Source organism: Pleurodeles waltl, chromosome 10 (genome assembly GCF_031143425.1).
Source record: "Pleurodeles waltl isolate 20211129_DDA chromosome 10, aPleWal1.hap1.20221129, whole genome shotgun sequence".
NCBI lineage: Eukaryota > Metazoa > Chordata > Amphibia > Caudata > Salamandridae > Pleurodeles > Pleurodeles waltl.
In genome coordinates this window covers 1,048,653,372-1,048,669,512 of record NC_090449.1, presented here as the reverse complement: position 1 = coordinate 1,048,669,512, position 16,141 = coordinate 1,048,653,372, and the positions used below count along the sequence as shown (strand labels likewise).

The following is a 16,141-nucleotide window of genomic DNA, read 5'->3' as shown; positions in this document are numbered from 1 at the left end:
TACAACTAACTGATAAGAAAGAAGAACAGGGAGGTATGTCCTAAGGTTTGTGGGGCCCGGGGTCCTAAACGTTTACGAAGCCCCACTCGTGCTCCAGATCTAAGGAGCAGCTCATATTTATGAAGATGTGCGCTGTGCGCACACGAAATCCTGGTGCTTGGTGCCACCTAGCGGTAGGTCGGCGTTAGCTGCATTAAGAAGGAACAAGCCGAGCCTTCTGTTATTATTGCAAAAACAAGTTGTTACTGGGGGCAGGGCAGGGCCCCCAAAAGAACAGATCTTGTGACATCCTTGGTAAATAGAAGGCAAGGGATGAAACGAACTATGTGAAACAAAGGAACTACTCAGTACATGTCTGAGCTTCTCTAAGGCCTTAGGTTTACAAGATACAACCACCTGGTTGTAAATGTTCGTAAAAGAGTGAGTTTTGTGTGTGTGTGTGTGTGTTGGTAGTGGTGGGGGGTGGGAGGGGATCTTGAAGGCTCTAGGACTTGTTTCAGACCAGAAACACAATATTGCTGACTCTGAATTACAGACTGATCACGCTTGCATATTTAATACAAATATCGAAAACCTTAAACCCAGTCGGGTATCCTTAGTAAATGGATCCTGAATATTATTAGAAACAGAAATGCAGAGTGTTATGTGAAAGTATATCATCCGCTCTTTCGTCAGATAAAGAGACATCTGGGGTTATAGATTTAAGCTTGGCTGGCTCCTGTCTGTTCCTGTGGGCTGTTCGAGCAGTAGCAGCACCCCCCCCCCCCTCTCCTCTCCCCTCCTCAGCGCCTTGAGACCCTCACGGGTGAGTAGTGCGCTTTTACAAATTCCTGATTGATTGATTGATTGTGCTTCCAATGCATAGAAGGAGGGAGATCCTTAACTCTTCCTCCTATGAATATATAGATCTTCTGTGGACACTGGAGCAATGGTGTACGTGCCCTTACCCTGCGGCCTTCTGATGAGGGAGGTAAGGAACACAACATAATCCTGAAGGAACCTGCAAAGATCCAGGGACACAGAAAGGGCTCATTGTGCTGCTGCTCTGTGGACTTTTACACAGTATTCCCAAAGGTGGGTGGGACAGAGTCTTTGGGGGGTCCGGGGAGGATCCTGCGACACCCACTGAGCTTATTGTATCCCTAAGAGTTCTCCAGACGTCAAACACCTCACGTGCTGCTCGAAGTCAATGCACCTAAAGATATTTATAAGTAACACTTCCATCCAGGGGCACTTCTCCCCCCTCTTGTAGGTAGGCCGGGGCGATATTGCAATTATGCCGAAGTATTCAGAGTAATGCTGCGTTACTTTTGTAATGTGAAATTACCGAACATGATGTAATTATAACCGTGTGCAAAATTATAGGTAATTCGGCAGAAAAAATCCTTAGCAAGCAGGAGCGGCTGCTGCTGTTTGTGTTGCATTTAGTGCTGTTGTCTTTGCGCAAAATGCATCCTCTGGTCTACTTTGGATGCAAAGGTGCATTTTACGCTAAGAAAATAGCACTAATAGCTGGGTTACGCTCTTTGCGGCAGTCACCATAATCTTGCTTAATTTAGTTGTAATTTCTAGTAATTGCGCAATAGCACACTACTTGCGTTACAGCCAGTCCTACTTCTATGTTTACAGTTAGGACATTTACCTAAGGGATTGAAAGGGATAGATGATGTCCAGCCAAGGGGAATTTATCTTTACTGATTGGCTATAAATGACGTCAAAGCAGCGCCTAATTTTAGCCGGTGGTGGCAGGTGGGGCCCACCGGCGCTCTTTCCCCGGAACCAACACTTCCTTTTCCTCATCAGACTTTGACCCAATGCAAGAGAGAGAAAAACACAGGAGGAGGAGGGGAGGGAGAGAAATAAACACAGGGACAAGGGAAAATCCACCCCACCCCCCATATGGGGGGAGCGCGGCCCCTTAGGAATCGGGGCCTCCGTGGGCCGGACCCTCTGCACTAGTTGTGCATCGGGCTGGCCAGGTACTTACGCCCTCACACCTCGCGAGGTGTGGGGGCGGAAGTAACTTTACAAGGAGAACGTTGCGGCTATGACCGCCGATCCGGTCTCTGCCGCCACGTGCCAGTGGGGGCTACTTAAGCACCCCCCCCCAGAAAGGCTCGGCCTTGTTGGTGGCGTGGCGGCGGATGATCGGACGGTTTGGCGTTGTCCCACCCACCCTCTCTGTTGCTTTTAGGTTGGAGAGGAAGTACTAAAGTAACCAGAAGCACCAGAGGGGTCCCCAAGGCTGGGGCCCCGGGATAACACCAGAGGTAGGACCCTGAAGTCCTGAACCAACCTGCGGATGTACACACCAGATTAGGGGGTAGGGAGCCCAGATCGCTGGGGTGGCCATGGGGCTCCCGCGCCTGGCCGCCCCGTAACACCCCTTGGCAGATTGGTGTTTGGAGAGGGGGCAGAACCCTGAGCGTGTGGGCAAGGAACGGTGAAGTCAGGGGAGCCGCCCCCCCTAGGGATACAGGTGAGGTGCAGTTCACCTGTGTGGTCCAAGGGAGGTTCAGGACAGGAAGGGATCCTGTCACAATGATTTATGGTTACAGATTGACATTTATGATTACAGTTATGTTATTGTAAATATGTTTTGAATTTTCTTTGAAGTGATTTATGGCTAAAATGTGTGTTATGGAATTAACAAGTGAAAAGTTGAAATAAAACTTCTTCCAACAAAATAAATTATAGCCAGTGTTGGGGTGAGGGCCTGCTGGTGGTCCCCGAGTTCTAAGGGGGAAAGCGGGACGAAAAAGAGCCCCCGAGAGTGGAATGAAGGGGCAGAGAGTGTGGGCGGTGGAAGACAGAGGCGTGAGGTAGACTCAAGACCACACAGCCTTGGGAGTCTGCAGTCCTGACATTCACCAGCACTGGCTGCAGCTCTCTGAGAAAACCTTGGGCACTGGCAGATATTACTTTACAAATTAAGCACCGTGATAAAACATAGGTGTGGGTCTTTTACAAGCAGAGACGGCACCTTGGATGGCTCATTAATGCCATGACGTCAGAACATGTGGATGCACACATCTATTGCTGTGGTTTTTAATAGAACACCAAGAGCCTCTTCACAAGATTTCTATTATTTGGGATGGTAATACCGCTTCTGGTAAATCCTGATACCACCATACGCAGTACTCACCAGGTGTGGTATTACCGCACCATTCTGAGCTCTGCACCACGGAATGGGGGTAGCGTGGTAAAGTCAGGTGTTTTATTCCGATTGAAGATGAGGTGTCTCCCCTAGAGATATTCTGCCATCTTGAACCTTACAAACTTTGTGCTTAGACCTGTGCGGTTCTACTGCACCTGCTGAAATCATGACACTGGCGCGAGATTGTGAGTCCTGCTGGACATACAATGGGGCACTGGGTTAAAAACTGCAGGTGGAACTGAGGGAGGAAATATCTGAGGCACCATGGTGGCAGTGATCTCTCAAGGTAATATCACATTTCTTGCAGATAACAGTTCTGTTATTTACAGACACACACACAAGTACACACACAAAACAGACACATACACACAATTCACATACGCACACACACACACACACACACACACATACACACACTCATACACACATACACACAACCACACACGCACACACACAAGTACACACACAACACACACAAAACAGACACATACACACACAATTCACATACGCGCACACACACACACACACACAGACACATACACACACTCATACACACATAAATACATACAACAAACACACACGCATACACACTTACAGAGACACACGTACACACGCTCACCTAAGCTCTTGTCACATACATGTTTGCTGCTGTGGGGGGATATTGTTGGTGGGCGGTGTGTGGGTGCCTTTGTTACCGATCAAAGAAGTTTCCAGAATATGTTACCACAATGGATGGGAATTTTTAAAGCACATATTTCCAAATACACGGGCCATTACTCCTGCAATCCCCTGGGCTTTAGAAGTTATCCCACCGGTTTCCTCCAAACACATATTTTCTTGAGTTTTGCATCAATGTTAATATTTTTTTAGAAATGTGATTTTCTTAAGAGATTGATTAATGTTTAATGATTGAACTCTGAGCTATTTCTTTTTTGTGTTTGTAAAATGGTCCGACCATTTCTTTGTCTTCATAAAGCAGATTTTAACACAAGTAAATACATAAAAACATATAAAAAACGAAATTTTGGCCCGGTGTTTCCTCCAGGAATTTCCCTGTACTTTCCCGGCGGATGCTCGTCTCCGGCACACCTAGCCCCGCCCCCTGCAAGTGACGTCACCGGGGATGTCTCTTCCTCCGGAGACATTCACCTGAAGTGAATATAAACCACGGACGAGATGACACGAACACCAAACACCAGGGACACCTGTCTGCTGCAACCTCAAGACACCTGCACCCCGACAATAGAAGTGGCGCCAGCCCCCCGCAGCACCAGAGACAGCAGTCCTCTACAGACCCAGAGACCCCAAAGATAACAAACCCCTCTACAACCAAGCTAGCTGCCCCCTCTAAGCACGAGAGACACCCGCGTCCTGCCAGCACCAGAGACAGCAGCCGGCTGCCAGGACCAGTGACCGACGCTATTTCAGGATAAGAAGACTTCAAGGCGCACAATGCTGCTGTCTACCTTCCAGGTCAGGCTCTGTTACAAGCTGCATGTTATTCCATCGTTCAGTCGCTGTGTTTACCTGTTGTACCTGTTGTTTTCAAGGCGCTACCTGCCTCTGGGACAGGGAGCCGGGCTCCTCCTTTCAGACTTCCATGCATGTTAACGAGGTTTTACCTCGCGTGCAGTGAAGTCGCTAGTGATGAAGCCATTTTTGGAGTGGGGGTGCGCTTCACTAAAGAAAGGCTTAGGGGAAATCCCCAAGCCAGAGGAAACACATTTAAATGGCCTCTTAATTGTTCTTTCTTTATCTAAAATATTTCAGGTTTTATGAGGCTGGTGTAGCGCCTCCTGCGCTCCGTGTTCTAGCGCCGCTGTGTGAAGCACAGATATTTAACAATGGTTCATTCTTGACTTTGTCTACTTTATGTCACCAGTTTGTGTCTCAAGGCCATTTAAAGCGCTTTGTTTACACTTCTTAGAATTGTTGGGGGCTGGGGGTGGGCCCGTGCAAGGGTCACTTTCCAGACTGGACACGCATCCCTTGGAACTGATGCGCAGCGAAGGCACCGCGCTGTGCTTTTACCACAGCATAACACACACCTGTACCATGTGTCCCCCAACCAATGAGAGGCGGAATCCACCGAGCTGTGCTGTTCCTACAGCATAACGCACACCTGTACCATGTGTCCCCCAACCAATGAGAGGCGGAATCCACCGAGCTGTGCTGTTCCTACAGCATAACACACACCTGTACCATGTGTCCCCCAACCAATGAGAGGCGGAATCCACCGAGCTGTGCTGTTACTACAGCATAACACACACCTGTACCATGTGTCCCACAAACAATGAGAGGCGGAATCCACCGAGCTGTGCTGTTACTACAGCATAACACACACCTCTAGCCATGTGTCCCACAATGTTACGGCAGCATAACACACACCTGTACCATATGTCCCACAACCAATGAGAGGCGGAATCCACCGAGCTGTGCTGTTCCTACAGCATAACACACACCTGTACCATGTGTCCCACAACCAATGAGAGGCGGAATCCACCGAGCTGTGCTGTTACTACAGCATAACACACACCTGTACCATGTGTCCCACAACCAATGAGAGGCGCAATCCACCGAGCTGTGCTGTTCCTACAGCATAACACACACCTCTAGCCATGTGTCCCACAATGTTACTGCAGCATAACACACACCTGTACCATGTGTCCCACAACCAATGAGAGGCGGAATCCACCGAGCTGTGCTGTTACTGCAGCATAACACACACCTGTACCATGTGTCCCCCAACCAATGAGAGGCGCAATCCACCGAGCTGTGCTGTTACTGCACCATAACACACACCTCTAACCATGTGTCCCACAATGTTACTGCAGCATAACACACACCTGTCCCATGTGTCCCACAACCAATGAGAGGTGGAATCCACCGAGCTGTGCTGTTACTACAGCATAACACACACCTGTACCATGTGTCCCACATCCAATGAGAGGCGGAATCCACCGAGCTGTGCTGTTACTGCAGCATAACACACACCTCTAGCCATGTGTCCCACAATGTTACTGCAGCATAACACACACCTGTACCATGTGTCCCACAACCAATGAGAGGCGGAATCCACCGAGCTGTGCTGTTACTACAGCATAACACACACCTGTACCATGTGTCCCACAAACAATGAGAGGCGGAATCCGCCGAGCTGTGCTGTTACTGCAGCATAACACACACCTCTAGCCATGTGTTCCACAATGTTACTGCAGCATAACACACACCTGTCCCATGTGTCCCACAACCAATGAGAGGGGGAATCCACCGAGCTGTGCTGTTACTACAGCATAACACACACCTCTAGCCATGTGTCCCACAATGTTACTGCAGCATAACACACACCTGTACCATATGTCCCACAACCAATGAGAGGCGGAATCCACCGAGCTGTGCTGTTACTACAGCATAACACACACCTGTACCATGTGTCCCACAACCAATGAGAGGCGCAATCCACCGAGCTGTGCTGTTACTGCAGCATAACACACACCTCTAGCCATGTGTCCCACAATGTTACTGCAGCATAACACACACCTGTACCATGTGTCCCACAACCAATGAGAGGGGGAATCCACCGAGCTGTGCTGTTCCTACAGCATAACACACACCTGTCCCATGTGTCCCACAACCAGTGAGAGGGGGAATCCACCGAGCTGTGCTGTTACTACAGCATAACACACACCTGCACCATGTATCCCACAATGTTACTGCACCATAACACACACCTGTACCATGTGTCCCACAACCAATGAGAGGCGGAATCCCACCAGACAAGCAGCCTATCAGCATGGCTCTATGGTTTAATGGGTGGGGAGAGTCTGTACACCGACCCTCTGGTGGGCGGGGTCTTCCGCGTGGGCGTGGACACGGAAACGTTTAATTATTGTGACTCTGTCAGTGCTGCCCACGAGGCTGTAAATAACACACAGGGGGTGTTGCATCTGAGCTGCGGGCACTGATGCATGGGCACTGCCAGTCTGTCCATGCGCAGTCAGAGAGCTGAGATTTCACCATTTCTTGGAAGAGGCGCCCTTGCCTGACCTCCAGAGCTCCGCAGACACAAATAAACAACTTGTTAATATGAACCACTTTCTTGTTTCAGAGAACAAAGCCCGTCCTCTCGCTGTCCAGACGGACTCACACTGCGGCCCTGGAAGGTAGGTGACTGCGCATGCGCACCCGGGACTCCTGGGGTCTGTGTGCTGGGATCTGTTACATGTGCTGGGATCTGTTACATGTACTGTGTGCTGGGATCTGTTATATGTACTGGGATCTGTTATATGTTCTGTGTGCTGGGATCTGTTACATGTACTGTGTGCTGGGATATGTAATATGTACTGTGTGCTGGGATCTTTTATATGTACTGTGTACTGGGATCTGTTATATGTACTGTGTGCTGGGATCTGTAATATGTACTGGTATCTGTTCTATGTACTGTGTGCTGGGATCTGTTATATGTACTGTGTGCTGGGATCTGTTATGTGTTCTGTGTGCTGGGATCTGTTATGTGTTCTGTGTGATAGGATCGGTTATATGTTCTGTGTGCTAAGAGCTATTATATGTTCTCTGTGCTGGGATCTGTTATATGTTGTGTGTGCTGGGATCTGTTGTATGTTCTGTGTGCTAGGATGTGTTATGTGTTATGTGTGCTAAGAGCTGTTATGTTTTCTGTGTGATAGGATCTGTTATATGTTACGTGTGCTGGGATATGTTATCTGTGCTGGGATCTGTTTTATGTTCTGTGTGCTGGGATCTGTTATATGTTGTGTGTGCTGGGATCTGTTGTATGTTCTGTGTGCTAGGATGTGTTCTGTGTGCTAAGAGCTGTTATGTGTTCTGTGTGTTAAGAGCTGTTATGTTTCCTGTGTGCTGGGATCTGTTATATGTTACGTGTGCTGGGATCTGTTATATGTTCTCTGTGCTGGGATCTGTTTTATGTTCTGTGTGCTGAGATCTGTTATGTGTTCTGTGTGCTGGGATCTGTTATGTGTTCTGTGTGATAGGATCGGTTATATGTTGTGTGTGCTAAGAGCTGTTATATGTTCTGTGTGCTGGGATCTGTTATATGTTCTGTGTTCTGCGATCTGTTATATGTCTGTGTCCTAGTGTTTGTTAAATGTACCGTGTTCAAGGGTTTGTTAAATGTTCCATGTCCTAGGGTTTGTTACATGATCTGAAAGGTCTGGTATATGTTCTATGTCCTAGGGTTTGTTAAATGTCCTATGTCTTAGGGTTTGTTACATGATCTGTAATGTCTGTCATATGTTCTATGTCCTAGGGTTTGTTAAATGTTCCGTGTCATAGGGATTGGTAAATGTTCCGTGTCCTAGGGTTTGTTACATGATCTGGACGGTCTGTCATATGTTCTATGTCCTAGGGTTTGTTAAATGTTCCGTGTCCTAGGGTTTGTTAAATGTTCCATGTCATAGGGTTTGTTACATGATCTGTAAGGTTTGGTACATGTTCCAGTGCCTACCAACCTGCCTTAGGTCTCTGTCCAGCCTCGTCTCCATGTCCGCGTGATGCTGACTGGGATCCACCTGGGCTTGTTGTGTTTCTGGTCCAGATCCCCTGGATTTCTTCTCTGACTCCAGCCCAGGCTTGCAGTAGTCCTGATCCTCTCTCTTCTTCCTGCAGCCCTGGAAGGGTCCCCCCTGGAGAAGGTGGTCACTAGCAGCTTTGCTTCTTTCATCCATGGAGTGCAGTTGGATCACCTGTCCCAAGCTGTGCGACACCGCAGCAAGCGCATGATCCTGGACAGCATCGGAGTTGGACTGGTGGGAAGCACCACGCATGTGTTCGACATCGCCCTGCGGTACTGTCAGGTAAGATGAGGTCTGGATCACACCAGGCAAAACTCCATGGAACAATCACCCCTTTAAAAGGAACCCCTAGGCGACTGGTGGCCACCATCGCCCAAGATCGTACAAGGTGTGATCAGGCCTGGACCATTCCAGGAAACACTCTCTGGAGCATTGTGTGAACTTTTTCAAGAGTCTCCGGGCAGTCAGGAGTTAAAATTTTAACAATCAAAGCCTTTTACCACTTGATTCCTGGGGCCTAACCTTACTTCCAAACCCAAAACTCAACCCAAAACACTAAACACTAAGTACACCCTTCAGCAGTTCACCCCACTGGTAGAAAAGTTGTGCAGTTTCAAGTCTTACTCAAGGAGGTGGTGTGGGATGGACACTCAGAACTCAATGAAACGTCTATTAGCAATCATTGCATTCGTGTCCAGCCAGTGTTTGTAGTCAAAACAAAAAAGTACTTTACTTCAGTCACACAACAGAATAAAATGTTAGAAAGCAGGACAAAAGTGTACACAATAATTAATGTAACAATTTCTGTTTGAGGAAACTAGTGATTTACTGTCCGAAGGCATTGTATGATGCAGGAGCGTCTCGCGGTACTTTGTAGGGGTGGGGCGGCGTGCGAGGACAGAGAAGGGAGGAATTATTAAAAAAAAAAAATACACTGACGCTGACGCCACCACCTCGCCACTCCTCTGCTGCAGGCACAGGCGCCCAGCCTGCCCTCTGGCCAATCATGACGCTGCTCAATACTTTGTCATATCAGCTTACCATCAGGCTAGGATTTTGCCATGTAAGTGTATTCAGATTCTATTATGGAGGTGAAATTAGCCCCTAATTATACCAGTAGTACTCAACTAAAGGCAGGTGAGATGTTTCAGTGAAATATTCACCTGACATATTACAGAGTAAAGAGAGTCAGATCTCAATTCAACAAACCGGCTATAGGTCATCAGTTTCACCACCACCAGCTTCTGTCTTCACGTGATCCATAGACAAAACCTTACTGCCAATGCTGAACCATCAGTCAACTACATCCTAAGCAATACCACGTAGAACCTTATGCACAAATACTTCCATGTTTGAGGTTTTTCAGATTAGACTTCAGTCTCAGACAACCTTACACCCTCAGAAAAGAAAGGCCCCAAAAACCCAGGTTGGTCAATATGCCAATGGTATTTGGTTTTGTAAGATAAAGATACATTGAATCTCTCTTTGGCCGTGTTGAACAAGGTTTCCTGCTTCTTACAGGGAGAGGTGAAGACACGTGTAGGGTTGACAAGGATGGGTTATGTGGAATGTGCTCACCACATGGCTGGGAAGAGTTGGAGCATCTCTCAGGATATTGTCTTTGCGCTTGGGGAGGACACCTTGCGATGGGATGGGTATCGCCCTGAGTACCCGGTGGCCTTGTACTGTTCTGTCCATGACTCTTGTAGGGGTATCCATACTCCCAAGCGGCTCCTGATAACCCCCACGGTGTGTGTCTGTCGGTGCATTGTCCCTCATATGGGAATTCTCTCTTTCTCTCTAACAGGACCTGTATCGCTCTTCTGAAACCAGCTCCGTTTACGGACGACGTGGACTGCGGCTCTGCCCCACCCTGGCTGCATACTCCAATGGAGTGGCGGTAAGGCTCTATCATTCAATCAACTGATTATCATATGTATCTGTGTGTAAGATCAATGCAACTGTTGGGTTGAGGGGTGAGAGTGGACATCATGCAGCTCTACACTTTAGGCTGACTTCCCCCCTCCCGGTTCACATAAATACGAGTTCACACCAAAATAGCCCCCCAGGTGTGATCTGTGAGATTACTGTGGTGAACATGCACGCTCCATGTACGTAGTGATCGGACATGGATCTGGTCCCCTGTTTGTTGTTCTGTGAATGGACTATATGTTCTCTAAAGTATTCTAAAAGGTGATGACTGATTCTCTGCTTAGTACTAGATCCTTCTTTCTGCCCTCTCTGCCCTCTTTGGTGGGTGGTACTATAAGACAATGGCATAGCTACATTTCAAATTGTGAATTTTGGGATTATCTCCATTCTGTAAAATGCTTCTATAAGGCAGAGGAACAGTCAGTCTGCTGAATGAGACATCATGTCTCCTCCCCCTTCTCTACAGTGTGAATGTCAGATCCTGGATCCTCCCCTGCTGTACAGAGCTCCTTCAGGTCAATGGAATAGTCGATCTGCTGATTGACAGACCTTGGATCCTCCCTCTTCAGGACTGGGCAGCAGTGCTGTCTCTGAATATTCTTTAAAGGTCCCCTAACTTTCCTCTTCTCTCCTTACAGACTCATGCCATGGACTTTGATGACACCTGGCACCCTGCCACCCACCCCTCTGGCGCTCTGTTGCCCGCCCTCTTGGCTACTTCTCAGATGCTGCCTGTGGGTTCAAGGCCCAGTGGTGCAGACCTCCTGCTGGCATTTAACGTAGGCATCGAGGTGCAAGGAAGACTCATGAGTTTCTCCAGTGAGGCCAGCAACATCCCAAAGAGGTAAGATGATGCGCACTAAGAGGATCTATGTCTCGAGGAGCTATGTGCAATGGCAACTGTGGGTTTTTTAATCGAGGAGCTGTGTGTGATGCCCACAGAGGGGTTTTTATTTTTATCGAGGAGCTATGTGTGATGCCCGCAGATGGCATTTAGATATCGAGAAGTTATCCATGATGTTTACAGATGACATTTAGATACAGGGGCTCAATGCATGATACCCAGAGTGTGCTTAAATAACAAAGACAACTCTATAATAACCACAGGGGACATCAATCTACTTAACTCGCACCCATGATCCCTTAGAGGGCAACAGTATCATCAAGGAGTACATGTAATGCCCACAAAGGGCATTACTAGCTCGGTGGGATGACCACAGTGGGCATTTATACCCCCGAAAGAATGTGTTATGAGCACAAAGGACAACAATAGTGCCATGAGGTAGATTTGATATTCAGCAGACGCTCAAAATACACTCTGAGGCATGTATGATGCCAACCAAATAACACATGCAAATGGATCTTAGTAGGTTGTAAACTTTTTTTTTTCTTAACCTGCCAATACTGCACTATATCATTAGTTCACATGTCTGGTCTTACTGCATGACATAATTAGCATTATATAGATGGCATGACTATAATTCGTTAGAAATAAATGTCTGACATTTACCTGCACTGACCTCTGTTCACAGTGCATTAATGTCTGTTAACGGCCCACTTCACATGGAAGGCACATATGAAGGGGAAGGGCAACTAAGAGCTGTTAATACTTGGTAGCACTTGGACAGTAAAGCTATTAGTAACAGCCCCCTCTAATGCCACCTAGCAGGAAGATAAACACCCCCTTCCCCCTTCCGGGTCATGTTTCTGCTTCTCCTCTCACTCAGGATGTAGATAAACTACAATAGCCAATGTCAGCATCTTTAGCACTCAATGGTCAGTTTTAGCATTCAGTCTACGGTGCAAAGACCTCATTCTATCATGGCACTTGCCATCTGATTTTACATATTTCTAACACTAAAGGGGCTTTTTAGTGAGTGATGTCACAATATGTTTAACAACCAAACCACAATATCATATAAAGGGACCTCCTAACGCTTAATGTTAGCAACTGTTTTAAAATGTAAGATTGGGTTGAGGATAAGTTTTCTAATGCTGTCCACTAGATGGTAACTTTAATATTCCACCTTTAATATTACTGCTGTACGTCATAACAGGCCTCACATGATCTGGTTGCGTTTTCACTATTGACACTAATCACATTACTTCATTAGGCATAAAAGTCTGATTTTTCTCTGCCCCTTCCAGGTTTCACCCTCCCTCTGTGGTTGGCACCATGGGCAGTGCTGCTGCGACAGCCAAGCTTCTTTCCTTGAATAAGGACCAATGCACCCATGCTCTGGCAATCGCCGCTTCCCTGGCAGGGGCACCCATGGCCAATGCAGCTACCCTTGCCAAGCCTCTACACATTGGCAATGCCACCCGCCTTGGGATGGAAGCAGCACTTCTGGCTGCCCGTGGGATGGAGGCCAACCCTCTCATCCTGGATGATGTGCCCGGCTGCTCAGGGTTCAGTGCTTTCTATGGTAACTACCAGCCCTCAACCCTGGCAACGCCAGGTGAGGACTACAGTTTCCTCCTGGAGAAGCAAGACATCGCCTTCAAGCGATTCCCTGCGCACTTGGGCATGCACTGGGTCGCAGACGCTGCCATCTCAGTTAGGAACCGACTCATCAATCTCATGTGTTCCTTCAATCCTTCCGCCATACAGACAATTCTTCTCAGGGTCCCAGTGTCTAAGTATATCAACAGGCCCTTCCCTGAGTCCGAACACCAGGCCCGACACTCGTTCCAATTTAACGCTTGCACCGCCCTCCTGGACGGAGAAGTGGGCATCTCTTCTTTCTCTGAGGACAACCTCATGAGACCTGGCCTGATCAACCTGCTGGAGAAGGTGATGCTGGAACATCCCAAAGACAATGTGGCCAATTTTGACAAGATGTACGGAGAGGTGGCCCTTCTGCTGGAGGATGGGACTATCCTGTCGGGACGGTGCGATACCTTCTACGGACACTGGAGGAAGCCACTCAGCCAAGACTCGCTCCATGAGAAGTTCCGCTCCAATGCTGTCCATGTGCTGCACAAAGACCAGGCTGAGGCCATCATTGAGATGGTGGAAGATATCGAGCGCCTGGAAGACAGCTCAAGTCTGGCCTCCTCCCTGCAATAGGCAGCTGTCGATCAGAATATATATGCAACAGCTGCCTTTGCTCTGAACTGTATCACTTTCAATGCATGTGGCGAGGTGCGTTAATTCTAGAATCCTGGGAAATATGCAAAATATGTTGTTAAAATTTCTTGTGTAGATTATACCAGGCCAATCATTGAATTATATTTGCTAAATTAGAGTGCCCAAAACAAAAGAGCCCTGGCTCCTTGTAGCTTCCCATTGGTGGAGAGTCTGATGCTATTTCTGATTTGACTCCTTCCAAGTAATTAGATTTGAGCTAAAGCATTTATAATTCGGAGCACTGCTGCTTGTAAAAATAATTATGTATTTTTTTAAGTATATTTATTTTTCAGTAATCGTAGTGGATTCATTACTGTAGTGTAAATTTCAATGTTATTATTGTGTGTCTGTTTTGTGTAGTGCAACACAGGGCATTGGCTGGTCCAAGGCTTGTATTTTTGTAATTCATGCCTCCTATTTATACAGTGAATCACAACCCATGTACATGTGAAGACACTTGGTCAAGTTTGGCTGAGTGATGAACTAATGAAGGATTCGCAAATGGTGGTGCTCATCGCTGCTTGAAAGCATTTGAACCCCCGAGGATGGGCCGGGTGATGTGACTGCTGCCTCATCAGGGGTCATCTGTCAAACTCTTCAGCCTCACCATGGGACACACAGCAATCACACCCTGCACTGGACATCACCTAGTCACAATATTGTGTAATTCCTATTTGAACACAGGTTTTTTGATGAACCCTGGTGATGAGGGTTGTGAGGGCCTGTGTTTACCAGCTGGCCTCTGTGAAGTCAGGTGTTCATCTGATCTGAACCTGAAGAGGAAACACAGCAAGTCACATGACTTTGACTGCCAAGCGGGCCACTCAGCTTCAGCTGCAGAGCAGAAGCGAATCAGGACTGTAATACATTTGATTTGTGTCATCCGTTTGTACCATGACAAGATTGTTTTTATAAACTAAATAAATTATCTTTTAACTTTGAACTTTTCATTCTTTGCATAAATAACAAGCATGCAAACCATAACTGTGACTCGGGAATGAGAAAAAAAAACACAGACACGACATGCGCTTCAGTGCATCATGTCATATGCAATATTTGTGATCTTCACTTTGCCAAACATAAGAGGTCAAATACCCACAGACCAGAAAGTATTTACCCAACTGAAGTTCTACCACACACTGGGTTGAAGAAATTTGGTTTACACACCTTGTCACATGGGCATGTGGACCCTGTCTGCTTTTCTCATCTTAAAATTATTTTTCTGCTCCAGCAGAAGTGTAACTTTCCACCACTCTGACCACTTATCAGGAAATAGTTTTTGGAGAAGCCATGGAAAAGTGAGTCAGGTGAAGGCCAGCTTCGGAACTATGGGGCACATGGAACAGCATTCGTACAGTGTGTTGGGTACTAAAGTAACCCACAGAAGGGCAATAGAGCTATGTCTAGTGGGTGAGATTAATTCAAGAATACAATCATCACCTTGCTGTTGTTGCAATTAACGCCCTAAGTGCGGTGGGTATGCCCAGACGAGGGTTCCGTGCTCACTGTGCCCCAAGAGTCAAGCTGTCCCCTACTGATGAGCCCCAAGTTGGGCAAAACCATTCTGAGGTTGCTTGCGGCCCTGTCTGGGGGGGTCTCGCCTGGCAGTTCAGGACGGACTGTTCCCATGAGGGGCAGAGCTGGTACTAAGTTGCACAAGGTAGGTTTTGTCTAGTGTGTTATTGTGGGAGACAATGATGCAGTGGGATGCAGCCCAGGTGATTGCCAGTGGCTGAGATTAATTCAAGCATCCATCCATCACCGTGGCAACTGTCTGTACAGTAAAAAGAAAGGAAACCAGAGGCGGAGGTCTCTGGTTGCAAGTTTGTGGACTGATTTGTAGTACCGGAGTAGTACCACTGTGGTAGTACTTCACGTACTACAAAATACAGTTTGTGAATCAGACACATTAATGAGGGGTTAATTACGGTGCCCCAGCACACACGCGTTGATGCAATCTGTGGTAATTAATTAATGCCATGGGTAATGCACCTGCATAGGCACCATCAAAAAGATTTGGTTATCTCCATTGGCAGCAACTGATCTGATTAATTGTTTTTAACTAGGTTACAATTGGTAACTGGTTGACAGGGGAGATACCCCACCAGATCATATACCTGTCCCTAATAATTCACAAGATCAGAAAAGCCCCTTACGGGAACAATGGCACACTAAGGTTATAGCTGAAATGGCAAATTTGGGACACCACCTGTTGTAGGAAAGTGGGTAAAATATAGTACCCTGAAAGAGATTTATTTGACTTTTTAATGACCGCAAGCATATCAGGGAACCAGATATAGGAAACCTATGCACTGACGTATACTAGAGGAGGAAATTCAAACTCTGCACCCATAAAGGGATGATATAAGGGTG

At 47.2% G+C, this 16,141-nt stretch overlaps 1 protein-coding gene across 1 annotated transcript; it reads left to right on the top strand.

The window, feature by feature from the left end:
• Positions 1–4,332: 4,332 nt before the first annotated feature.
• On the top strand, positions 4,333–14,711 carry LOC138262206 (cis-aconitate decarboxylase-like). Its single transcript, XM_069212050.1, has 6 exons — positions 4,333–4,630; positions 7,266–7,320; positions 8,801–8,988; positions 10,514–10,606; positions 11,277–11,482; positions 12,787–14,711. The coding sequence occupies exons 1-6, from the start codon at positions 4,610–4,612 to the stop codon at positions 13,706–13,708; spliced, it is 1,485 nt and encodes a 494-aa protein (XP_069068151.1). The 5' UTR covers positions 4,333–4,609; the 3' UTR covers positions 13,709–14,711.
• Positions 14,712–16,141: the final 1,430 nt, after the last annotated feature.